Raw genomic sequence first — 27402 nt, 5'->3', positions numbered from 1 at the left:
TTAAATAGTGTTTACTAGTTTTCAAAGTACTTTTGGAACACCTCATTTAGCTCTTCTCCATGGCAAGTAAGGTTGATAGCATTAGCTGCAGATGAAGAAAATGGAGGCATTAAATAAAGTCTTGTGGTTTAAAGTCTGGACTCAGGAGCCAAGTAGACTCTGTTCAAAACCTAGCTCTGCCCCTTGTTAGCTGTGTGACCTTGGACAAATTATTGAATCTCTCTGTGCCTCAGATTTCTTCATCCGTAAGAAGAGGATGACAACAGTAGTACCTACTTCTTAGTGTTGTTATCTGGGATCCAAAAGGTTAATTCTTGAAAAGTGTTGAGAGCTATACCAGGCAGACAGTAAGTGCGATATAAGTTTTTGTTAAATAAAAAGAAATCAAGACAGCATGCTTACGCAAAAATAGCTACTTATGGAAGTGAAAGTAGAAGGCTGAGTTCCCAGTCTGCATCCAGTGCATTTCTCTCCTGTCCTGGGTTTCCCCACCACAGTGATACTTCCCCAACACTGCCAAGATCAAACTTCTAGCCTAGTGGACCCGATAAACTACAAAGTTAGGCCACTATTTCACCACGTATAAAGCCTCTCACAGAAGGCTATTTAAATATAGCGCTGTTAAATTTCTATAATGAGATACAGTGGCTCATATGCCATAGTGGTCTTTTTGAGCTTTAATGATTCTTATTTTGGAAAAAAAAAAATGCATTTTTATTGAGATAATTTAGAAATTTTCTTTTTATCCTCAATAATTTGAAATATATTTAAAAACTGAAGTTGTCTCTGATATTTATATATATGTTTGATAAACTGACTGGACTGGCAGAAGACTTTACATAGTGCATGCTGTTGGTGGCCCACCCGTACCCTTGCACATCCGGAGTTCACTTACAGATCTGGGCTTCCTGTGTTTCTCTGACCTTGGGTGATCTCTGGCCAAGGGAAGGTTTATGGCAAAGCAGAGTGCCCCAGAATTAACACGGAAGACTCCTCACTCCTTGGTGGCACAGTTCTGGAATGCGCTCAGCACAGCCTCTTGGGGGTGCCCAGCAGTCCTGTGTTCCAGTTGTCCAGAGTGGCACCCTTTACTGGCTTCTACTCCTTTTCTGGGCTTTCTGGGATCCCTTCCCAAATAAACAACTTGCACCTAAATCCTGTCTCAGGGTCTGTTTGGGGGTGAATGACAATTTATGACTCAGAGTCTATTACACCTTCCACCCCAGAATGTGGGTGATTTCCCCCCATTGTCTGTGTATCTTCTATGCTACGCGGTAGAGTAAATGCAGGCCGTGTGTAACCACAATTTGGAAATGGGATTTATAAACAGTCTTCAAACTTTTTGGCTCATAAATTGCTGAAAAAGTCTATAATAAGTTATAAATATATGTTCTTCCCTCCATAACATTTTTGAAGAATGGCCTACGAATAACTTGTGCCAGGATGTTTACGCACCTACTGAAATTTAACTGGATGACTGCTTTCCTTTGTCATTTTAAACATACCCACCAGCAACTGTAGTATTTCATCCTGCTCATACCCCTTCTGACGGCTCCCTCTCAGGATTAGCACTGAGCTCTGGAATTAGATCATCCTGCTGAAACCTATTTTGGGCTCAAGGGTCAATAGTTGCCCAACTTCTGCCAAAGCACCATCAGATGTCCAACAGTTGTTTTTATCTCTCTTCCCATTTTATACCTCAGCTTCTACATCCCTCATATCCCAGAACTAGTACCTGCACTCCTGACACCTCTCCTCTGTCAGTGGCTCTTTCTTTAACCTTGTTCTAGCCTCTTTTGTTTAGTTCTTCCAAGAAGCCAAGTTTCATCTCAGCTCAAGGTCTCACTCAGATGGCCTCTTTAGGTCCTGATGCCTCTGAATATATGACAGAGCTCAGACTTCACTCTAGGCCTCAGGCCACAGCTGAACTTCAGGGTATGTATATAGGGATGAAAGAGGCAAGAGGTTCAGTATAACAGGCTCACAGAAGAACAGGAATTTTGTGTCTGCCTAGAAACACACTGCTTTCATCATGGCTGACACAGGTGAGGAACAGACATTCTGCTTATTTCTTTGGTTTTCTTCCTTAATTCCAATACCAGTGAAGCGGGGGAGGGAGAATTTGCCACCCCAAAATGTGCCTCTTTGTAATTAGAGGTAGGACTTTTCTTATAGGAAGATAATTGCATTGAGTTCAATCCATACTTAAGAGCAAATGACTGATATGTACTGCCCTTCCCAAAGCAGGGTTTGCTCTCAGGGAGACAGTGGGTGCCTACAGGGAGAGAACAAGATGGAGAGGAAATTGCAATTCACAAAGAGGTGACTTCAGGACTTTACTCAGGGGTGGTCCTGCTTGGATCCATGACCTGCGGCTTGATCTCTCTGAAGAAAACCAGAAAAAGAAAAGTATGATTACACTTCATCACATGGATGATCCTCTGCCTTGGCCTGAGTTTAAAGCTTGCTTTCTCCGGGGCAGGAAGTACTCTGCTACAGACTCTTAGAAAGCCTGATCAAACCTTAGCTAAATTTTGTGGGCAGTGTCTTCTGGGACAGTGGACACCAAAGTAGGGTTCACACCCTCCAGGAGAAATGCAACTTGATCTAATAGGTAAGGGAGGAAAGCCACAAAACCTCTACTCATATTGATTTGTATTTAGAAATAAGAATGAATTAAACATTAGTAATATGTAGTATCCAAATTGAGGCTCACCCTCTCATTGAATCCACATCCGAAGACGCCTCATCGTGTATAATTCAGACAGCAGGAGGAGGGTCCCACCACATAGACGGCTCAGCAATGGTACATTACTCTGGCCTGAACTTTCAGCTTATGGTGAGGCATTGCACACTGACGTGTGTTTGTGCATGATCCAGTTTTAATTAAACTAACCTCCCCAAATGGACAAGCGGCTTAAAAAGATTCCTGCCAAAATAAAACCGAGCAAAACAGAACCCCACAGATTGTAAATGATACTAAAATTGTAAATCCAAGAGAATAATGTGAATATATATTCACTCCTTGTGTGGACCCTAGTCAGATATGACACATTCAATCACGTTACAATTATAATTATAATAGAGTTTTTCTGATGAGAAAAGGGTTTACTATTAACAAAATATAGTAAAATGTATAACACATGATTTCAAAATTATTTTACTGTTAGTTTATTTTTTAAATTCTGTATTTTAGTGTGTGTTTTCTCCCCAACCTGTTTATGAACTCCTGTATATACGCATCCACATCCAACAATGAACATTTTCTAGAGTTTCTTCTCACTCTTTTTCAGATATATGTATATATGTATATATCTGAAATGTATATGCATCGGATATGTATATATCTGAAAAAGAGTGAGAAGAAATATATATATATATGAATTGTTTTATTTTGCTGAATTCTGGAAAGTGAGGGGCAAACACCCTGATCTTTCACTCCTAAGTATTTCAGTGTTTATTTCCTAAGAATAAGGACACTCTTCTACATAACCCCAATGCCATTATCACACTAATGATATTAACAATAATTCTTTAATACCATCAAATATGTAACCATAATCAACCTTCCCCCATTGTCCCAAAAATGTCTTTTGTAGCTTTTGTTTTTAAATCGAGGATCAAATCAAAGTGTATGCATTGCATTTGGTTGTTCTCTCTCTCTTTTTTTCCAGTTTGACTGAGATATAATTGACACATAACGTTATATAAGTTTAAGGTACATAACATAATGTTTTGATATATGTATATATTGCAAAAAAGATTGCTTGTTGTGTTTTTTAAACCCTTTTTAAGGTTCAACAGTAGGTCCCTCACATTCTTCTAAAAAAAAAAAAGATGTAGGCTGTTTTGATGAATGCAAGTGACTTGTTTTGTAGAATGTGCCAGAATTGGATTTGTCTGATTATTTCCTCATAGTTAGATTCAGGTTAAAATTTGGGGGCAAGAACACTGCATAGGCAATGTTGTGTTCTTCCCAACCTTTATGGAGGGAAGAACAGAAAAGGGTGACTGTAATCTGTTACATACTTAAAGATAGTGATCGAATGGGCACCCAGGACCAGCAAGTTCTCCATTTGGAGAGTAATAGCTCAAAGGGACATAAGATTCCATTGCTCTGGATTATAGTCATTTTACAAGCCAGCTAATAATTGCCTCGCATTTGTTCAGAAAAGTTCTTGGTGTTATTCTCAAGAGAAAATAAAGCCAATGTTTAATAGTCTTATCAAATGTTATTAGGTATTAAAATTCTAATTTAACTGCTGACACTGTATCAATTACCCTAAAGACCATTTAGTTCATTTAGTTTTCTCTTCACTTCAATCCTCTTTAGGTAATGTGCATTGGGATTACGATGGAGGTTTAAAAATGTTGTCATTCAACAATTCCTATGGACTTCAGAAGGTCCTTATGGACAAATAAGGGCTGAAATACTGGATCCTTAAAAACAAACTGCCAATATTTGAATAAAAGACACATCTTTCAGTGGGCAAAGGTTTCCATCTGTGCGTGTGGGAGCCAGCTACTTCTACTTGCCAAGAATCACTTTGACACATTAATCTTGTTACAGAGAGAACATTTTTGGCCTTTTCAATGTCTGCATTTAAAAAATGAAGTGCAGATGTTTTCAGAAGTAGGGAAGTGATTGTCTTGAGTCCCATATTATCAAAGGAGCGAATTTGTCACTCTATGGAAGAATGATTCTTACTAATTATATAAAAGTCGATCTGCTCTCTCTTGTTTGTGAGGAGTTGGAAATAGGAGACATATCTGCAAGTCACGTATTATTAATTAATTAATTAGCAAGTATTTGCTGAGCCTCTACTTTGAAAAAAGTGGTATGTAGGACAAGGGACCTGGAGTATTTTTAGAGATACAGAAAGAAGAGAAAAGGAGAAGATATAAGCTTCTGACCTCAGGACACTTCTGAGAAAGCCAGATAAAAAAGACGTACTCATGGAAAGCTAGCAAACAATTCAAGATAGTGCACAGTAAGCATAAAATGAGAAGAGTCAATAATCCAGTCATAAAATTAGACAGGTTAGGGGAAAGAATGGGAATTACTGACATCTAGATTGGCCACCAAAAACTTCATTAGGATGATACTTATAAACTGGAATTTGGAAGGATAGGATTCAGATGAATGGAAATCCTGGGATTGGGCATGAAGAAAGGAGGGAAGCAGGAAAGTGATGGAGAATGTAGGAACAGAGTATAGACTAATCTATCTCTTGAGCACAACTGAAAGTTGACAGCTCATTCTTTCAGAGGGCCGCAAGTGGGAGATGATCTATGCGCAACGATCTTGGAAATAAATCTGATAACTTTAAGTGATTGCCATGTCTAATTGTTCCAGATAAGACTCTTCTGTTGACAAAAAACAGAAGCCACTCACACTAACTCAAGTGAAATGGGGACAGGAGAATTCTAAGTTTATAACAGGAGACCTCTTGTACATTCAAAAATAGCTCATGAGCCAGGAACCAAGGACACTGTGTATGACTTAGGGCCACATTACATCAGCTTCTCTTACATCTGCCTCATTCTTTCTCTTCTCTCTCAGTCTACCTACTCTGCTTATGCATCTTGTACTTGGTTAAAATATGGCTGCCCTGATCCCTTCCTCAACATCAAAATCTTTTACTTCCAGCCTCTATCATTGACTAACTACATCCTCTGTTTTTTCAGTTTAAATGCTTAAGAGAAAGAGAGACTCTTTAGTAGCTGACCAGGAAGTCCATTGGCTGGGATTAAGTATCCACTCCATTCCAAACAGCCATCACTAGGAAACAAGAATCATCCAGTGGTGTCTCCCTGCATTGGGAGTTCTGGGTAGAGCAGTCTAAACCGGAAGAACAAATTGACTGATATGTTTCATGCTCTATAGAACCATTAGATTTCCAGGGAACATTTGGTGTGTTCCATGCACATTTTGGAAACATCTGGTCTGTTTCTCTGCCTGTAGGGAAACAGGCAGAGAGCTTTCTTCTGAAGCTTTCTTCTGAAAGCTTTCTTCTGAAAGCTTTCTTCTGAAAGAGCTGTGGTATCCTGAAAAGAGCTGGTTATAAGTTGAATAATGAATAATGACTCCATCACATCTGAAACTGAGTTTCAACTTGTCTCTTGTAGAATGGAGATAATAGCACTTACCTGTTGGACTTCTCTGGAATATATATGAGATAATGTAGATGCTAGTCTCTGCTTGGCACAAGGCAAGAGTTTAATAAATGGGGTTTCTTTAATTTCTTTGATATTTTAGGAATATTCCATAACAGAAAATTATTTGCAATGCATTTAAATTTATGTTTTAATTGCGCAAGTAATATATGAATATGTCTGAATATTTAAAAGCAAATCATAGACATTATATTACTTCATTGGTAAACATTTTAGGGTATGTTTTTAGTAAATAAAGGCTTTTTTTAAATTAAAGTTCATTGGGGGTGACAATGGTTAGCAAAGTTACATAGGTTTCAGGTGTACAATTCTGTAATACGTCATCTATATATCACATGGTGTGCTCACCAGCCCGAGTCAGTTCTCCTTCCATCACCATATATTTGATCCCCTTTACCCTCATCTCCCACCCCCCACCCCCCTTACCCTCTGGTAACCACTAAAGAATTGTCTGTGTCTATGAGTTTTTGTTTTAAACAAAGCCTTTTTAAAAACACAACCACAATACGTTATCACACCCAATACATTAAAAATAATTCTTTGATATCACCAGTACTAAATCTGTGTTTGATTTTCCTCAGTGGTCTCAAAAATATTTTTATGGTTGTTTAGTTTGAATCAAAATCCAAAAGGAGTGTATGTGTTGCACTTGATTGATATGTCTTACACATCTCAGTCGATCTTTAACCATTCTCCCTGCTTTTTTATGCCACGTATTTGTTGAAAAAAATGAAGTCATTATTGCTGTAGAATATTCCAGTTCAGGTTTTGTATCTTCATGGCATCATTTAGCAGGTTCTTCTATCCTCACTTTTCCTAAAAACTGGTCTATAGATCTAGAGGCTTAATTAGGTTTAGATTCAAATTATTTTTCTGTTAAAACTATAAAAAATGGTTTTATACTATCTTTTATGTTTTAAAACTTGTGAATTTGAAATAGCAGCTCAGTAGGTCCCATGGCATTTTGTATTTAGGAACACAAGATTCCCAAGAGAGAAGGAGGTACGATTTCACTCTGGTTTCTGACTCATGCACGAGCAAATAACCTTCACTTGGAGAGTTAATGGTAATTATGACTGCTATCTGCCAGAAAACGCAGATAGAAGTCACCCTTACCACTTTATCACTAATCAACTTATTAGAGATATCTTTAGTCATATATATATATATACATATATATATATATGTATATATATATATATATGGCTGAAGATTTTTACAGACCTTTAATTAAAGGTATTAATTCCATGCCTGCATTCTAAACTAGGAATAAAAATGTTTGAAATGACTAGTGACTAGAGAACGTGCCAGAAGAAAATAGAAATTCCTTTGAAATGTTTATGTTTTTCTATGTTTAAAATGAACTATTACGAATTATGGGTGAAAAGCAAACCTAGGTAGACTGAAGCAGGACTACAGTGTTGTTCTGGAGTGCTAGGGATGTCCAATAAATACTAGCCCTCTCTTACCTCCCTGAGGTGGGAACAGAGAGCTAGACAAAGAAATCAGACCAACAACAATAAAAATAATTGCTTCTGTGTCTGATAGAGCTGTTTGGAGAATGTGACTTAGGTCCACAGTGATAATCAAATTGCAGACACTCTGATCTCCTATATTAGATATGCCATTCTCCCAGTCAGACAGTTAGACAACCATAGGTCTCTTTGAGTCCAATGCACATGCCAGATTCTTTTTCCAAATTCACCACTTAATAAATTACCCCTCTCCCCTTCCCTGGAGGAAGGAGGACAATGAGTGAGGATCCAGGGTACAGCCAAAAGTAGTAACTCAATGGAGATTTACTCAACATGGAAACAAGCAGAAATAAGTGTTCCTCCATTACTGAAGTCCATGATATAAAAGATTATCATGGTAGAACCCAGTTTCAATGCAGAATTTTCAGCAATGAACACCCTCACGCTTAGTTGGTTCCAACTTATATCAATTTCCACACTATAGCAGTTCACGTTCCATTGAACAAACATTTGTGGAGTGTGTGCAAATGACAGTGCCGGCACATGCCAAGATGGAAAAAGACACACTCTTTGCCCACCAGGAGCTCATCTTCTAGTGGGTTCTCAGACAAGTGCATACAGAAGAGGGGGGTAGCCCTGCGTACTAGGCCTTGTATGGAGAATTGTGGCAGACATGGAGGTGCTCAGCTCAGACCTCCCTTGAGGAAAAGCTGCAGGGACTGTGGTTAACTGACAGCCTCCAGCTGTCAGCCCCTTCAGGGTCCACTTCAGCTTTCAAGTGACGGTCATGCTCTTCTTGGGCAGTTCCTGCCCAGTGACTGAACCAGGTAGTAACTGAGGTCACACTGTTTTTCGGTGGCCCCAGCCAATGACTCAGCAAGGTGGTGATACAAGGGCCTGGCCATTTCCACCCAAGACAGGACTCTTCCACTGGGCAACCTTTGCTCCCGAGCTTCCGATTGAGCTGGTGTAGGGTGACCAGCAGTCCCAGTTTGCTGGGACTGAGAGATTTCCTGGGACATAGGACTTTCAGTGCTAAAAGTGGGAGATTTTCAGGCCAGCTAAGATGGTTGGTCACTTTCACAGCTATAGATCTTGTCAGGTCTGCATCAGGGTCTGACAACCTCCTCTGCTCAATCCTGCATCCTTCCCTGTTTCCTTTCACAGATATTACTCCTCAATAATCATTTTGTCCTCCTGGCTTCATCTCAGTGTCTGCTTCCCAGAGCACTTGACCCAAGACAGGAATCAGGAGTGACCTAAATACTGCAACAGAAGATGAGGCTGAAAGAAAGTAGGAAAGCAGGGGAAAGATTAAGTTGATAATTATAGGAGTGCTCCTGTGTATAACTTTTTCAGCAGGCTATTCGTTCTATATCCTTTGAAAAAGAGAAAAGGCAGATATAAATATTCAGTGTCTTACTGTTCCCCAAACTGCTGCGTTTGAATACTCAACATGAAGGCGTTGCCCAAAACAAAACAAAAAAACCATCTTGTCTCTGTACCCTTCTTTAAACGTGCTTTGTTATTATAATTTAAGAAGAAAAATGAAAGGAGCTTCAGTTTTTCTGAGAAGTATTCTTAAAATCAAGAGAGAATGTGAGCAGAACGTTACTACTGGAGAAAGGGGATGGCATCCTTCATGGCCGGGACTGGGATAAGGTGATGAGGTGCTTGGGGTGCACCATTTAAGGAGGCACTCACTTTTAGGGTTGTGTGCTTAGAGTCAGCACTTGCATGAACCTGAGAGTGAGCACTTCCTTAACTACTGCACCCCACTTGCCTTGTTTGCCTCACCCAAGCCCTGGCCCAGGTATCCATGATAATATTAGGCAACTTACAAGGACGTTCCCTCTTTTCTGCCCCAGGTACAAAGCGATCGTCCGGCCAATGGATATCCAGGCGTCTCACGCCCTGAGGAAGATTTGCCTCAAAGCAGCATTGATCTGGGTCATCTCCATGCTTCTGGCCATCCCAGAAGCTGTGTTTTCTGATCTCCATCCTTTCCACGAGGAAAGCACCAACCAGACCTTCATTAGCTGCGCCCCATACCCACACTCCAATGAGCTGCACCCCAAAATCCACTCCATGGCTTCCTTCTTGATATTCTACATCATCCCACTGTCGATCATCTCTGTCTACTACTACTTCATTGCCAAAAACCTGATCCAGAGTGCTTACAACCTGCCTGTTGAAGGGAACATACACGTCAAGAAGCAGGTGGGTGCTTAGCGTTGATTCATTTCCTCCTTGGGGATTTGATCCCTTGCATTTCTTTTGGACTCCACCGACAAGTACAATGTTTAGGTGGTTAGATCACCTGATTCTGAAATTAGAGGAGGTAGGTGATCTGCATCCAGATGGTAAATGGCAACTCCGAATCATGGAAGCCCAGGAATTCAGGTGTTCTTTGTAATCTTGTTCTCTTATTAAGGACCTAAGCTAGGAGGTGTTGAGAACTTGAAGGATTTAGAATATGGGTTTCTTTCTGAGAAATAGCTGAAAAAGTGTTGTTGTTTAAAAAAATAAAATGTTGAGGCTCAGAGGGATGTGACTTCTTTAAATTCCAATTACATTGTGTGGATAGGAAGAGGATTTCTACATGGGGACAAAGCAGAGGGGGCAAGCAAATGAGGCTGGTTGAAGGAAAAGAAGTAATTTGATTAAGATAGGCTCACATTAATTTAGGTTCAAATCCATGTTTCATGACTTATTTACTCTGAGCCTCAGTTCCCTTATCCGTGATAGAGGGTAGTAACCCCTATATTGTAAGGCGGTTGGAGGATTACAAAGCAGCATATGTACGCTCAAGAGTGCCAATTACGCACGATGCCCGCCATATGTGTTAGACTGTTCCCCATCCCCTGTAACCTCCCATAATTCCATCCTTGAGGTAGAAACCAAAGGCTCTGGCTTTCTCCTTGTCGTGCAGGGGATCCTGCCGACTACGCCATGTGTCGTGCAGGACGGCCTGCGGGGTCTCAGCTCCCGCTCCCCACATAAGAACGCAGGATATGGCTAGGCCAAAAAGGAACACCCACGGAGCCATAAGTAGGGGAGTCACACCACTATACTCTCGCTGGCGGCTGGATTGGGGACACAGGAACCAGGAGCAACACAATTCTCAACCCTCACTGCGCCGCTTGCAGACTCAGCCACCATCTTCTTGCTAGCTCCCCCTTTTTTTGCTAGCCTAGCCACGGCAGTTATATTAGTGGCCAATGGCTCACTGGTTACAGCTGACGGCCAACTAGCCACAGCTGATGGTCATTTGATCACAGTTGACGGCCATTTACTACCTGAGCCAGCACCTTTCTATGTGAGGCCGAGAGCCTGGAAACTGCTTTTTGGGGCTCTGACCCTACACTCCTCTTTGCCTTCTAGTCCAAATATAGATCATATGGTATTAATGATGGGGAAGCAGAAAAACTCCCCATCCATTTCAATGTATAGCTGACTCAGATGTAGGCTTCACCCTTTAAAGTTCTTTTTTTTTTTTTTTTTTTTTTGGCCTCAATAGTGAGGGAAGAGTAGCAGTTCTCAGTGGTACTGTCTCCCTCCTTGAAAGACCTCTCCATAGTGAACATCCGTTGTATCCCACATTCTTTCATGAGAAAGTACTTCCCCTTGCGGTAGCAGAGGGAGTGGGAGCCCAACGAAACACTCCCCCCAAGTTCATCTAAGAACATTCCTGTATATTATAGTCCAGAAGTAACTTGAGATTTAAAATAATAATGGTAATAATAGCAAGTTATCTTGGTTTAGACAATGAGGAAGAACAACGCTGGCTGCTTTTTTTGAGCATCAGAGGGAATAAGAAATTATTAACTGTGGAGCCATGAAGTCATGTGGCTGGGAAGCTGCCCTCTTGAGAAAGAAGACGGCACTTACTAGAATTTCAGTGTGTAATCCATTCAAGCATATAATCAACTCTGCAACTTTTGTTTAAAGATCTGTTCTCAGTTGCATGGTCTAATTGTATTCTACCTCATGGATTTCTGCTTCCTGGCTTTTCTGTGTTTCTGACTGTTTTCCTTTTTCTGTTCATTTCTGTTGCTTTTTCTCTCCTTTCTCTGATTCTCTCTTGTCGTCTCTCATCTACTGAATTCTTTTTCTGTGGCTCTGTAAGCTTATCTCTTTCCCTAATTCTTTGTCCCTGTCTCAATCTTTGTGTCTTTGCAATCCTCCCATATTTCCCTTGATCCCTCTCTCTCTACGTGTGACTCCCTCCTCAGATAGAATCCCGGAAGCGCCTTGCCAAGACAGTGCTGGTATTCGTGGCCCTCTTTGCCTTCTGCTGGCTCCCCAACCACGTCATCTACCTGTACCGCTCCTACCACTACTCCCAGGTGGACACCTCCATGCTGCACTTCGTGACCAGCATCTGTGCCCGCCTCCTGGCCTTCACCAACTCCTGTGTTAACCCTTTTGCCCTCTACCTGCTGAGCAAGAGTTTCAGGAAGCAGTTCAACACCCAGCTCCTCTGTTGCCGGGCTGGCCTGATGACCCGGTCTCACAGCACCGGCAGAAGTACCACCTGCATGACCTCCTTTAAGAGTACCAACCCCTCTGCAGCCACCTTCAGTCTCATCAACAGAAACATCTGTCATGAGGGATACGTCTAGATTGACCCTTGACCCTGCCCCCCTGGGTACTCTTGGTTTTGCTTTGTGGCTGGTAAGGAACCCTCGCATCTGTTTTTGTCGATGTGCCCCCTAAATACCCTTTGGAAGGCTCATGAGTGGGGAAGGCAGGTTGAGGAGAGGCCCAAATGGATCACTATTATGCTGGAAAGGCCCATCAAGGCTTACATTTTCCATTTCAACTTGTGAATCCTTCTTCTGATGTACAACAAACTTGCCCTTATTTAGAAAAGGGACCAAATAGAAAATTATTATTTTAAGCATTAAGCCCTAATATACAGGTGTGGCCAATTAAATCATAGAAACTATGTGAACAACCAGATTTATACAGCAGAAAATTTGTACATTGAATGCCCACTTTGTGAAAGCCTTCACCTTGTCATTTCTTTAAGCAGAAGCTAGTGCTTTAAAAATATGATTTGGGTCATTTTCAGGAATATTTATAATCACAAACCAAGAAACTTTTTTGACACTCAATATGAAAATTCAACCCTATGAAAGAGTTCCATATATAAAAGAAAAAACAGTCCCCAAATTGATAACATTGGAAGCCACTTTAAAATAAAGCCAAGTGTTGATTGTTTTTAAAAGATATTACTAAGGACATAGGAAAAACACTTGACACATCATTTTAAGGCAAAACCACAACCAAACACATAGACACACATATAAAAAGATCCATGTGACTGAATGTGGAATAATATCTCATATTTTGAATTCTAACTTAATGGAGATTCTTTTTGCTGTTACCCAATTGTAATCAGTTCCACCATAGAAGAGAAATCCCTTGGGGGAAAATTGATCATGCTATCAATTCATCACACGTTGTAAGTACATAAAGTATAGTATTTATCTGTGGTATACAGGTTTTCAGTCAAATGTACTTACTTAGATTTCGCTGTAATCTGCTACATTGAAACAGTAGTTTCATAGGAGAAAAAAAGGATCATATCTGAGTGAAAATAGAAACATGTTCACATTTAACACATGCTTCACCAAAAGTCTGTGGGAGGAAATGGATACAATTTAACGAACATGTATTTCTATCTGACTATGTATAACAAAGTTACGGGAGGCTTAGCTTTAAGAAGAGCTACAGATATATTATGTTTCTACTTAAGAGTATTTACAAAACAACCCATGTGCAGAAAAATACTGGACTTAAATAATTTTCTTTTTCTAAGTGAGTAAAAGAATTTGACTATCTTACTTTGAAAACCTGAATCAAGTTTTTGTTTTTGTTTTTGACTCGAGGACAGTCCAATTGGACAGATTGCAAACATGTTAACCCACTTTCAGATAAATCCAAATTTTGCAAATGTGCCCTAATGTGTATCTCTAATATCCTAAGACCATTTTAGTTCTGGTTTTCTCTAGGTGAAATAGAACAGTCAACTCTCTTTTCCACATGGCACATATTAAAAGATTTTTGTCTCTTGATAGAAGGAAGCGCTCCCTGTCTGCAGAGCCTTAGAAGTTAGGACCTAGACAGTTGTAAAGATCTGTGTTTACGGTTGTACTAGTTGGAGTGAAACCACTTCACTTCTGTCTGCTGCATGCACTTATATACTGGACACACGTGCTTTCCCCATGGTCCACAACAGTTTGGACAGTTTGAAAAGCCAGACAGATAGTATAGCTGAAAGAACCAAGATTTTTAGCTTAACATTCCAACTCTGTCTCTAGCTATAGGAGCTTGGCTATCAATTTCCCTTTTCTAGGCTCTTTTTTTCATCTCTAGAATGAGAGACAGAAGGTCCCTTCTATTGCTAAAACCCTCTGTGTCTCAACATTGTGTCTCGTTCTAAAGCATTTATGGAGCCCACCTGCTCACAGTTACCCCACTTCTGCTACCTCTGCAACAACTCCTCTTGGCAAATCCTTTAACCACCATTCCACACTCATGTTCACATTTGCGGAATGGAAGGAGATAGACCATTCTATGGCTGCCAGGGGCTCCTTGGAATAATTTGTATGAATGATGTCCCATTGTCTTGTTATATTTTGGAATTAGAGCTAAAAGAGATATAACAAAACACATTGCTCAATGTCCTCATTATATAAAGGGCACTCTTGCTATTCACCCTTCTTCAACCTCCATGTTCCTATTATCTCCAACCACTGCTCCACAATTTTACCCTTAGCTTTCTTCAAAACTCTTGAGTATGACTCCACATCTAGTTAGTTGCTAAGGTATATAGCATTCTGGGTACCTAGCAGGACTTGTTCAAGCACCTCTGATCTACCTGCTTCCAAAGACATTTTAGGAGTAGGACTCATCTTAGTGTTTCCTTCAGTTACCATCATGGCATGGATTGTGTCTGATCTCCTCCCTAGCTTCCAGAGAAAGAGTGAGGAGATTGAAGTTTAGGTCTAGCTGTGTGTCGTTAGGCAAATCATATCACCTCTTTGGCATTCTTAAATGAAAGGGTGGGAGGAGGTCTTTGCCAGCCAGTGATCTAGAACTGGTAAAAATATTTTGTGAATCAACTGATGGATTGACTCAAACCTGACTGGCTTGACTTAGCTGGACCCTTCTCTAGGGGAGTCACATTTTTATTTCACCTCAACAATCAAAATCACAGTGGAAGAGACCGCCACCCTTATGTCATATCAGATCTCTGCTAGGGTGGATGGAGAGTGGCAGAGGCTTGGAGCTAAGACATTTCACGCCTGGCTTCCAAAGATAATCACGTTTAACATTTATATATTTGGCGAAGGAAAAAAAATCAATTTTTGCTGTGGAAAACCATCTGTGTTTATTCAATTGACAGATACTACCTTTCAATCTGTCTTAAATTGAGCCTCCCTAAGGCAGGCAGTTCAATAGTGATAGATTAAGCAATAAACAAAGCAGTCTTCTCACCAATGACTGCTGCTGGCAGAGTAGGTGCAGCTGCTGGTAGGAGTGGTATTCCACAGCTAGATGATCCTCCCAGCCTGGCGCGGACAAGGCCCCTCCCTGTGGTTGATTTGATGATTCCCCATAAATGGGGATGGCTACGCCCTGTTCTTCTGGCTGCCCTCACTCCCCTACTGACCGGGCCTTCTGCCTCATTAACAAGTCCTGGATTTCCTGGTTTGCCCCACAAATAATTTGGTTTCATTTTGAAGGATGGAGAACCCTTAGATAAATAAACAGTTGAGAGTCTGCATCACATGAACCAAGCTCAGCTTATTAGGAAAATGCACACTGAACAAAAATAAATGAACTTGTCCATAGGACGTGGGCATACTTAAGTTAGAAACTCTTCATTTATGCCCAAAGTGGCAGTTGGTTATTGGTTTCAAAATCTATGCACCAAATGGCTTCTAGTAGTAGAGATTAGCTTTGTATGGGGACTACAAATTGAATGACATCCTCAATCTGGGACTAAAAGGTAGCTAAGTCACTTGTCCCGGAAGCCAGATACAGGCCATCACCCTGGGAACCTGACTATATGAGAGTAGAATAAACAGTATGCACTTGTGCCATGATGAGCTGAGAGGAATGCAAAGCTTCTTGCCATTTGTGCCCTCCACATCCACACCAGGAAGTGCCATTTTTAGACAGTAGCTTAAAATTACCTCTGGGTTTCTAGGAGGAATGGGCACATTTTGCACATTTGTCTAAGTTTGGGCTGAATTTTCACGAAATGGATTAACAGCTAAAAACAAAGGAATTATTCACTCTCCTGGGACCAGGATTTGTGTGAGCTATTCAATGAAACCAAGCCTTAACAAGCTCTATTTTATTCTGTAACCGGCCGGTCATTCCTCTCAGCCCCCACCTCGATCCCCAACCCCCCTTCCCTCCCCACGGGCCAAACACTAACACAACAAATTTAATATCAAGCAATCTCTTAGCTTTGGCCTTTAAAGACATGCTTTTTTAGGTGGGGGCTGAGCATTAACTCCAGCTGAATATATCCAGAGCAGGCAACAAATAGCACATTGCAAGCAGACTGTTCTCGTGAAATTTCACATTAGAAATGCATGCAGTGGAATTTATCTAAATGTTTAAAAAGTTTAAGAACCCCTGAGTTAAAATATTACATGTCCATGATTAATTGAAAAAAAGACCTTGCATTTACCTAGTGTTCATGGTCTATAAAGCACTTTACTACTCATTGCCTCATCTAATCCAAGCCTTCCCTGCTGGCCAAAGAGCTGCTTTACATCACTGACCATGGAAATTTGCAAATGACATTTACTAGTGATCACCTATTATTAGATTAAAAGGCCCATGAAACCATGAGACTGAAACATCTGAAACTGCTGATAATGGATCCTATTTGACTACGAAAAGGTGATTTCATATGGTTCAACTTGATCTGATTGCATTCATTCTCATGGCTCGCTCTGTGATACTGAAGAACAGAGCTGATCATTGCTTCCTCAGTTTACAGGATAGTCTGTCGCCCCCAAAGCGACTCTGTTTAACTTGGCACAAGAGAGTGAATGGTGTTGTTGTTGGTTGCCCCAAGAGAAGCCTACCAGCGGGAACAGCTTTCTGCATCACAGTGAACTAGAAAGCTAAGCTAAGAAGGATGGGACCCTTGGGAGCAAGAACACAAGCCACGGAACACACCACATTTGTGGGAAACCTGGATGAAGTTCTGTGGCTCTAGATATGCTGGAAGGAAGGGGCTCAGCTTCACCCAGCACCAGTGATGTGCCAAATGCTGTGCCAAGCACATCGCTATTCATCTTCACAAGCACCTTAAAAAGTGTTCAAATGATGAAGCTGAGACCCAGGGAGATTACTTCACGATCCCAAGGTCACATGGCACAGTTGAATTGGCAGAGCTTTAATGTGGACCTGGAGCTCTTTAAGTTCCTACTCTAGATTTTGACCTAAGGCTTGAACTAGTGTGAAAGCTGAAGAATATTCACAAACGTCATCGAAGATGTTTCTAAGCACCTAAGTTAAGGACTCGCGGCAGGCAGAGTCTGAAATGCAGCACGAAGTTGGTGAACAAGGAAATCCCTTAGCTCAGTTGCCTCCAGAGACACAATTCAGTTACAACCAGAAGCCCTGGGAAGATTCTGCCCCCCCCCCCCCGCCCCAGTTTGTGACTAACCAAGAAGAAAACAACCTTGTGTAGAGGTGCAGAGAGGACCCAAGTGAAAACACTCCGTCCAGGGACCCTTTGAATCAGAATTAGTTGGAGAAAAGGAGTCAGGAAGAGGTGGAACCATTTACTCCCCTGCTTCTCCTCTCCAATGAGTAAGATATGACAGGGGATGATTTCCTAGAGCCTGGAGACCCCGGCTACCTGAATAGTCTCTAATAGTAAAACCTCTCCCGGACTAAGGGGCCAAGCCATGAGCTCAGGTTTGGACTTAGGTCTCTGAGTGCCCAGCCCAAAGTGCCCTGTCACAAACCCAAACATCACCATCTCTCGGCCCTCTCTGAGCTCGCATTCTGGAAGATTATTTTCCTTTTTTTTTGCCAATTTCAAATTCACTCCCAGAGCCGTATAATAACATGGAAAGACTCAGATAATTTTATGATCTTTTAAAAGGATCATTTTAATGGACAGTAAAACCTCACACATTCAACACCTCATTAATTCCCAGACAAGCTTGAAAATTTTGGTATAACTCAGGATTTCAGTGTTCAAGTTACATTATATAATTTGGGCCTGTTGTGAATCCAAAATTTTCATCACATTGCTTCAGTTTTAGCTATCGATATTGATAATGTACAACATTAAGAAAGTAAAACTGATTTTCTTTAAAAAAAAATTTTTTCTGTAATCTGGTTTAACTGATTCAAACATGACCTTTTTTGTATCCAAATCAGCAAGGTTGTGGGTAGTAAATTTGTTGAAATGGTCAATTCAGTGAGTTGTAAAAATACATGGCACAAACTTGTTTAATGTCATATTCTGTTTTGTTTTAAACATTAGGCCCATATTTTGTAAATTATAATTGTACTTGTTACTATTAACTGTAAATATTTATTGCATTAAAAATGTGCTGTGTGTTAAATAACTCAGAACAAGTTCCAGGTGTGATACTTAGTATAAATAATGTCATGGCTTGGCTTTGCCTAGACTCCTTAGACTAATGAATTATTTATAAGAAATTCACAATATAGTATGAATGATTCAGATCCTTTTAAATGTACGACCTTAACTGTGTGACCATGGAAAATTCTATCTATGAAGTGTGTTCATTGTATTCTTATTTTTCAAGAAATGTTTACAATGCTTCTATCACATTGTACATGGTCTGTATGACATTAAGTCAAATCCAGTGTAGTAAGCTGAATATTCAAGTTGTAGAAGATAAGAAATGTGTTTTATTTCTTAATATAATAAAGCATAATTTATGAAATGGACAGATGCATGTATTCAGTGTTCAATAAAATATAGCTGTTCCATGAATGTAGTCTGTGGCCTATGCCCTAAGGCTCCTTGCTTCCAGAACCACTTACATCAGAATCACCTACGCTGCTTGTTGCAAAAATGCAGATTCCCCAATTTCCTACTGACTTGGGACACCTGGGGGTGTGGCCTAAAAATCTACTGTTTCAAACAAGCACCCTGGGTAATTCCTCAGAACACTAGAGTTTTGTTTTATTAAACTTTTAAAATATGTATTTAACCTTTGAATAAGTAAGCCATTCTCATGGTTCAAAATTGAAAGCATAGAAAGGTATTCAGTGAAAAGTTATCAATTCTACCTTTTAGGCATATATTAATATTTACCTTATTTATCATTCCAAATAGAACTGTCAAACAATTTCCATTTGCAGTGCACAGAGTCACTCATCAACAGTGAAAATGCATTCCTACGTCAGGACTAATTTTCCAGTTGGACATGATTCTCTTCTACCATGCTGTGGGCGGGTGAGCATCTTGAGAAGGTTAATAAAGTGCAAGCACCTGAATAGAGGTCAGTGTCTGTAAGAGGCAGCTGCCCAACTTGCAAATTCAAACTGTAGGAAAGCACCGTAATTAATAGTACCAGCTAATGTTTATATAATTCACCATTATTAAAAAATTGTGTCTCCTCCAGACATGAGTGAAAGTAACCAGGGTTCCCTGACCTGTAAATACAGACTGGTGAGCCTTTGAAGAGCTCCTTAATGCACATCCCTGTGAATGGTCAAACTTGTTATAAGGTGTCTTAGTCTGTTCAGGCTACTATAACAAAATTACCATTGACTGGATAGCTTACAAAAACCAAAATTTTATTTCTCACAGTTCTGGACTCTGGGAAGTCCAAGATCAGGGTACAAGCAGATTCAGGGTCTGGTGAGAGCCTGCTTCCTGGTTCAGAAATGGCACGTTCTCAGTGTGTCCACACACCGCCTAAGGGGCAAGGGAGCTTTTAGGGACTGCTATTATAAGGGCACGATTCCATTCATCAGGACCCCACCCTCATGACCTAATCACCTCCCAAAGGCTCCCACCTCCTAATGCCATCACCTTGGGGGCTAGGATTTCAACATATGAATTTGGGGGCGAGGGGACACAAATATTCAGTCCACAACATAAGGATTCATTTGAATCAGGAAATATGCTAATGAAAAACATGCAGAGACAAAAGTAAACTTTCTCATACACAGCCCCCAAGAATGGCTTATTTAAAACAAAACTACTTCCACACTATCTCACTCATCCCAGCCTTGTATCTCTTAATTCATTTTTCATCTCCCTACTCTAAAATGTATCTCAGGCAATAAGAAGAAAGACTGTGTACTAAGTACTAGATTGGAATACACAGCCAGAGCAAGAAGAATACCAAAGTAAATAAGGAGTATGAATAAAGAAAAAAGAGATAATATTTGATGACCATATGATCACCTGCACCTGCAATGTTGGATCACCTCAAAAGAAAAGGGCTCACAGAATCTTGAGGCTCTGCCCCTTATCTGTAGAAAGTTAGTAGATTAGAACTAAAGTTGCATAAGAGGCTGTCTGGTTGGTGAAGAGAAGCAATGGGTCAGCTGGCTTTTTCTCTGACAGCCCCACCACCTGTCCTGGGCCTCTTGCCTCTAGCTACAGCTTCCTCTTCTCTCATAACTCCAGAACAAGGAAGCAAAGTTTACAGTTGGAAAACTGCTCAAGAGTTTGAAGGGCTGTGGCATTTCCCAGGAAGACTTTAATCAAGGAGACAGGAGCCAAAATGAGGACCCCACGTAAGAGACTGAGGAGATCAACACTCCACAGTAGAGACAACCTTCAGAGACCAGCCTGTTGCTTCTCCAAGACCTATACGGTGCCAGGGAGTCTTGTGAGGCTGAGTCCCCTCAGTTATACTCAGGGTTCTCAGGAACCGAGAGGAGGGTGACCCCAGGTCAGTAAAGGGAATGCGAGCCTCTGATGGACTTCAAGGTGAGGACCCAGAAAGAGGAATGACAGAAGGACCCAGCCAGAACAGGGGGGTCCTGCGGCGTCCTGCCCCTGCTGTCTACCATTAGAGGTCTGGAACAGTTGTGGCTGGACCTGGCTCACACTGACGTCTAATTCTGTAGTCCCAGATAGTGAGGGCCTTGATCTGAGGGGTGCAGCCTCAGGTTGTCTGAGAGTGGAGTCCCTGGACTAGTCAGGTACCAAGGTGATGAATTTTAGGGAGGAATGAGGGAATTCCCCACATTCAAACAGAGGAGGCACCACGAAGTAACCACCCCCCCACGACCTGGGAGTCCCAGGCAGAGTTGTCAAGTTGAGGAGCCCCCTCATTGCCACCTGCTGGGCCTCAGGGAGAGGAAAGCATCGGTCTGCCCTGTTTCCCCCGAAAATAAGACCTAGCCAGACAATCAGCTCTAACGCGTCTTTTGGAGCAAAAATTAATATAAGACCCGGTCTTATCTTACTATAAGACTGGGAATATAATATAATATAATATAATATAATATAATATAATATAATATAATATAATATAATATAGAGTAATACCGGGTCATATATTAATTTTTGCTCCAAAAGACGCATTAGAGCTGATTGTCTGGCTAGGTCTTATTTTCGGGGAAACAGGGTAGTGAGAGTGAGCCCTAATTCTTCAAAGTGCGGAGAACCAGGAATTGACAGGAGTAAAGGTGAGGACCTTGTGATAGGAGGGAATCCCTCCAGCAGAGACAGTCACACATTCCCTGTGCTCTGTTCTTAGTCTAAACTGAGCAGAACGGTCAGTTCAGGGGCTCCTCAGTTCTTCCTGGAGGGTCTCAGTAGAGGACAGCCTGGGGAGGAAGGGACCAGCCCCAGTTATGCAGAGGGAGGAGTTTGAGACCTAACTGGAGGTCAGGTGAGGACCCTGAATACTAAAGAGAAGACCTCTGGCAAAAAAGGAAGTTGCTCAGAGCTCTACCCCTGCCGGTCAGGTTTGGTAGTCCGAGGCAGGGGTAGTTAGATGTCATACACCCCGACTTTCCCTGCTAGGGACTCAGGGAGGGTGTGAGATTGGTGGACTCAAGTCAGCGGAGGAGAGAGTCCAGGCTTAGTTCCCTAGAACCGCCCCTGCTAACAGTCCTCAGAGACCCCTTGGCCGGATGTGGCTCACTCTGACTTCCGCCTTCGTCTGTGACGTCACCGCCGGTCGGGTTGTTGGAGAGTGGAATTCCGGGACTGGTCAGGTAACGAACTAAGAACCCTGAATGTTTACTGAAGTGGCCATCCTGCCCATCACCAAGGGAACCCCACAAAGTCCTGCCCTAGCGTCAGCACTGGGAGGCCCCAGTACAATTACTGGGCTTGTGTGTGGAGCATCACGGAAAGAAGGCCCTTGGTCTAAACGGGGAGGCCACAGTTCTATTGCAGGAGGAAACCTGGGCCCTAACGAGAGTCCTGGTGAGACCCTGAGTGCTAAAGAAGGGACCTCTTTCCCAAAAGGGGCGGAGGGCAACCAGGTCTGGGAGCGCCAGGCAGCTATAGGCAGATATAGTGCGCCGGTTCTTCCTCTCTAGTGACTAAGGGAAGTGGGGCTTCGGGTGGGAGGCTGACAGACGCAGATCAGTAGAGAGAGGAGTCCCAGGCTTTGATACATATCAGTGGGGTCCCACACAGTCCCGCCCCTGCTCTTAGCCCTTGCAGACCCCATACAGCTTTGGCAGTCAGCCCTTGGAGGTCCTGTACAGTCTTGGCCAGATACGGCTCCCCCTGACTTTGTCACTGAGGAGGTGAGGACCTTGGTTTGAGGGGGCACAGAGTAGGATGGAGTTCCAGCACTGGTCAGGTACGAAGGTAGAGACCCTGAATATGGACTGATGCATTACCACCCAGTGCCCTCCTCTCCCCAACTCTGGGAGGTCCTGGCAGAGCTGTGCGGCTGACTTCTGCTTGGAAGTTTCCAGGGAGAAGAGGGCCTTGGTCTAAGGGGGTGATCCCATTTCTGCAGAGGGAAGAGACCTAGGTCTTAACAGGAGTCCAGAGTGAGGACTTTGTCCCCAAAAGTGGGGGCCAACCAGAGCCCTGCCCTTGCCTAAAGGACACCCACAGATGTGGTGTGCCCCAGCTTCCTCTCTAAGCCTGGTTGACTCCTCAGTGAGGAGTTGGAAGTCCTAACCTGGAGCCAGTCAGAATCCAGAGTGAGGACTGAGCAAATGACCAATGGGGAACTGTGGGATCCTATAGAGTCTCGCCCCTGTTCTCAGGCCTTGTAGGCCCCAAACAGCCTTAGCTGGATGTGGCTTACCCTGAACTCCCAACTCTGAGGTTTCATTTAATCAAGGACCTTGGTGTGAAGGGCGTGGGCTCATATCTACTGAAAGGGGAGCTCCAGGACTGGTCAGGTGTCAAAGTGAAGATCCTCAGTGAGAAAATGAGGACCAATCAACCCCCAATGGAGAGAGCTGCACCAAGTTCCACCCCTGGGAGGCCCAGGGCAGAGCTGACAGATTCAGGTGCCCCCTGACTTCAGCTTGCAGAGTTTAAGTAGATGCGGGCCTTGGTTTAAAGATTGGCTGACTGAGTTCAGCAGAGAGGGGAGCCCCAGGCCCTCTTGGCAGTGAAGGTTAAAATCCTGTATGAGGAATGAGGGGGAACAACCACTCCAGAACAGAGGTGGCTGCATAAAGTCTCACCTCTGTTGTTTCCCAGAAAGCCAAGGGCAAAGCTTTAAGGGCAAGGTGACTCCTCATTTCCTGGGGGGTTGGGGGTTTGTCTCAGAGAGGAACAGAGAAGTGAGGGTCTAGGTGTGAGGAGAGGAGTGGTCCCAGGCAGGGCTATCAGGCTGCAGCCTGAGGGGCAGTCTAATACCTGCACAGGGTCATCGGGACCAGGAAAACAGGAGCCCTGTGGGGTCCTGAAGAGTGTCCTCAAGGACACTTTCAGAGAGGCATTCTTGAAGCCACAATGGCATCTCCCTGTGGAGGGGACTCACGCTCTTATCTTCCTCCTCCAGGTGCCTGCATCATGTGCCTTCCTATCACACTCCCACCTGCTGTCCCTAACGACCGTCATGCCTCGTGGTCAGAAGAGTAAGCGCCGTGCTCGTGAGAAACACCACCAGGCCCGAGGCGAGGACCAGGGTCTTGAGGTGCACAGGCCCCTCCAGCTGGGGAAGAAGAGTCCCCCTCACCTGTGTCTGGGTGTACTCCACCCAGCTCCCCTGCTGCAGGCACTCTCCAGCAGTCTCAGAGAGCCCCAGCCACCAGTTCTCCTGTTGCAACGATTTCCTGTGCAAGTTCTGGTGAAGGTGCCAAGAGCCAAGGGGAGGAAAGTCCAAGTTCTTCCCACGCTCCGGCCTCCTCGGAGAGCACTGGCAAAGATCCTCTGACCAGGAAAGTAGGCATGTTGGTACAGGTTCTGCTGCACAAGTATAAAATGAAAGAGCCCATTACAAAGGCAGAAATGCGAATATTATCAACAAGAAGTACAAGAAGCACTTCCCTGAGATCCTCAGGAGAACCACTGAGCGCATGGAGCTGGTCTTTGACCTTGACCTGAAGGAAGTCGACCCCAGCAATCACTCTTATAGCCTTGTCAGCAAACTGGACCTTCCCAACGAAGCGAGTCTGAGCGATGGCATGGGCTTTCCCAAGAATGGGCTCCTGATGCCTCTCCTAGGTGTGATTTTCTTGAATGACAACGGCGCCACCAAGGAGGAAATGTGGGAATTCCTGAATATGATGGGCATCTATGCTGGGAGGAAGCACTTCATCTTTGGGGAGCCCAGAAAGCTCATCACCAAAGATTGGTGCAGCAAAAGTACCTGGAGTACCGCCAGGGGCCCGGCAGTGATCCTCCATGCGACGAGTTCCTGTGGGGCCCAAGAGCCCACGCTGAGACCACCAAGATGAAAGTGCTGGAGTTCTGGGCCAAAGTCAATGATACGGTCCCGAGTGCCTTCCAGGCCCGGTATGAGGAGGCTTTGAGAGATGAGGAAGAACGAGCCCTGGCCAGAGCTGCAGCCAGGGTCCTCTCCAGGGCCACGTCTGGCATCTCTTCCCAGCGCTAGTGAAGTTTGAGGCAGTCTTCACCTTGAAATTAAAACGGGCTGTCAACCTTCTAAGTAGTAGAGGGGCAAGGTGGGGATGAAGAAAGCATAGTGTATCTTTTCTTTGTGTTCCTGTTTTCATAAGTAACTTCCAGGTTTACCTTTTCCCCTTATTTTTCCAATGTGTTCCTTTTAAAAAAGTTTATTTAGATTCAGAATCTAACTTTATGAATAACATGGCTCACACATTTATTGCTGTTTATCAAGTTTGAGAGTAATGGTTTTGTATTTTGTAAAATAAATTGAAAACACTTGAGTCTTTTATTGTGGTCCAGTACCAGAAAACAGAGCACTGGATACAATTTTTCTTTAAAATGTGAAAGAAGCCCACACTGAAAGAGTTAGGATAACGAAATAGTGAGAAAAAAAATAAGTAAAAGATGGTTACTTCTTGGTTTTTCTTATTCCTTTTACTCCCTCTTTAGGTAAAATTAAAAGCTATGTGGAAGCATTTGCTTAGCATGTTCAAGAATGTAGGAGAAATTAAATTGTTATAAATTAGAACTCTTGGCCATTGTCTCTTTTGTTCCCCAAACACGAATTGAGCGCCTCCTCTTTCTAAAGCATCATGCTAGTTCTGGGGATGTGGAGACAAAGAAGACCCAGCCCCTGCCAATAACATTTTAGAGCCCAGGAGAAGCTTTCACACAAGGAGCATGGTGTGGTCCACACCCAACCCTGAAGGACAATAAACAGCAGGGTAAGGAGGGAGGAGTTTCCAGGCAGGAGCAGTGCAACAGAAAGTGCAGGTTGGGAAGGTGGGACACTGCCGGTCCTCCGTTAGGGGAATTTTAAATTTGGCTGCACCAGGGGTTAGATGAGTCTGATAAAATGGTGAGCAGGGACCAGACTCTCAGATGGTGGTGGGTCTCAGAGTGGAGAGACTATGCCTGCAATGGAAACCTGCTCTTCACAGTTTCTGTGAACCTGAGAGACATCCTGCCCACCTGGGGCAGGTTTGGAAGGACTCCTGTGCTCTATCCCCGTGCAGGTGATCACAGTGCACTAACTAGGTGTTTTTTGCACTTTGTGTCCAGAGTTTCTGAGAATAGGGTGACATTCAGCAGCCACTGGGCTGGCCCACATTGTCCTGGACTAGGGGGTGATCTAGACCATTCCATTAAAAGGGAACCCAAATGTGGCACTCTTCTATGTGATATGGCAAACTGTAATTAAGGTCTAGATCTTTGGCGATGGTGGAATGAATGAAAATGGGGATGGGTAAATGCAAGGGCAGCTTGGCGGGGCCGGGGTGGGGGGGTTATGGTCCTTTGCTCACCTGTAGTAGCTCCACAGTGCGTCTAACTGGGGAAATCTACCTCACGCCCACGTCAAATGAATGATCATCTAATGGGGAAATATTACTTAGTTTTATTTACTAGGCAGCATTTAGCCTGATTTGGGCTTTTTTTTTTTGTCCTAGAACATTGCATGTTCTCTGACTCCTCCTCGATTAGAAAAAAAAAAAAATACCAGTGTGGCATATGGTATCGTCTGAGATCAAAATAATTCTGCTAGTAACTACCATTTTAAAACTGTCAGTACCTGCCAGGCAGTGTGCTGGGATTACAACATACATTCCATATATCCACCAGTCCTAGAACACAGGGTTTAGCAAACCTGCTGAAAGAACCTGAGGCCTCGTGGACTCTGCGAATGACCGTCACTCGCTGGTTAGTGGCAGAGCCAGTTCTAAATCCATGGTCTGAATTTGTTTACAGTCCACATTACCGCACTCCTTGCAGCCCGTCGCAGATACCGTGTGTCATAATTCACATGTCCTTCCAGTACTCCAGGATGTTTCTCAGACAGTAAAAAGAGGGCTCTGTGTACTAACTAGTGGTTTGGAATACATAGCCAGATTAACAACAAAGTATCAAAATAAATGGGTGGCATAAATAAAGAGGATACTATTTGGTAACAATACAATCATCTATGTGCACACAAAAGCATGCGTCTCCACCACTGCCTTGTACAAAACCAATCTATTAGAATCAAAGTTGCATAAGAGACTAAGTCTGGTTGGTGAAGAGAAGGGATGGATCACCTGGCTTTTCTCTGACAGCCCACCACCTGCCCTGGGCACGCTGCCTTGAGCTATAGCTTCCCCATCTGGCATCACTCCTGTGACACTGATCTTATCTGCAAGGTTTGCAGTAGGAAAACTACTGGAGCTTGCATGGATGTAGCATTTCCCAAGAAACCTTTAATCTAGGAGGCAGGAGCCAAGATGTGGGTCCCTATGTAGGAGTGCTGAAGAGATGAAGACCCTAGAACACAGATGGTTTCACAGTGACTAACCTGTAGCTGCCCTCAGGCCTATGGGGCCCCAAGCAGGGCTGATCATCCTCTTGTCCTGCAGGGTTCTCAGGAACCAAGAGTATTGGTCTCAGGAGGGTGACCCCAGGTCAGTAGAGGGAGTGCGAGCCTCTGATAGACTTCAAGGTGAGGGCCCAGAAAGAGGGTCCCAGCCAGAACAGTGGGGTCCGGTGGAGTCCTGCCCTGGCTTTCCGCTCTTGCAGGTTTGGAACAGTTGTGGCTGGATCTGGCTGACACTGATGGCCAACGCGCTGGTCCCTGGAGGTAAGGATCTTGATCTGAGGGGAGCATCTTCAGGTCTGCTGAGGGAGGTATTCCAAGAATGAGCCTGACACCACAGTGCTCAGGTGTCAAGGTGA

General features: G+C 43.1%; 2 protein-coding genes across 2 annotated transcripts in view; both read left to right on the top strand.

The window, feature by feature from the left end:
• Positions 1 to 18407, top strand: part of GRPR (gastrin releasing peptide receptor) — a 34539-nt gene extending 16132 nt beyond the window's left edge. Inside the window, exons 2-3 of the mRNA XM_033114827.1 lie at positions 9521 to 9872; positions 11888 to 18407. Coding sequence (XP_032970718.1) covers positions 9521 to 9872; positions 11888 to 12277 — 742 coding nt within the window. The 3' untranslated portion in view covers positions 12278 to 18407. The remainder of the gene's footprint in view (positions 1 to 9520; positions 9873 to 11887) is intronic.
• A 5279-nt stretch (positions 18408 to 23686) lies between these two features.
• Positions 23687 to 24685, top strand: MAGEB17 (MAGE family member B17). The gene is given in 4 exon segments (XM_033102722.1): positions 23687 to 23765; positions 23768 to 24079; positions 24082 to 24420; positions 24423 to 24685. Coding segments are annotated over 4 exon segments (993 nt in total).
• Positions 24686 to 27402: the final 2717 nt, after the last annotated feature.

The sequence above is a fragment of the Rhinolophus ferrumequinum genome, chromosome X (genome assembly GCF_004115265.2).
Source record: "Rhinolophus ferrumequinum isolate MPI-CBG mRhiFer1 chromosome X, mRhiFer1_v1.p, whole genome shotgun sequence".
NCBI lineage: Eukaryota > Metazoa > Chordata > Mammalia > Chiroptera > Rhinolophidae > Rhinolophus > Rhinolophus ferrumequinum.
Note: the sequence above shows the minus strand (reverse complement) of the source record. Positions and strands in the feature narration are given on the sequence as shown.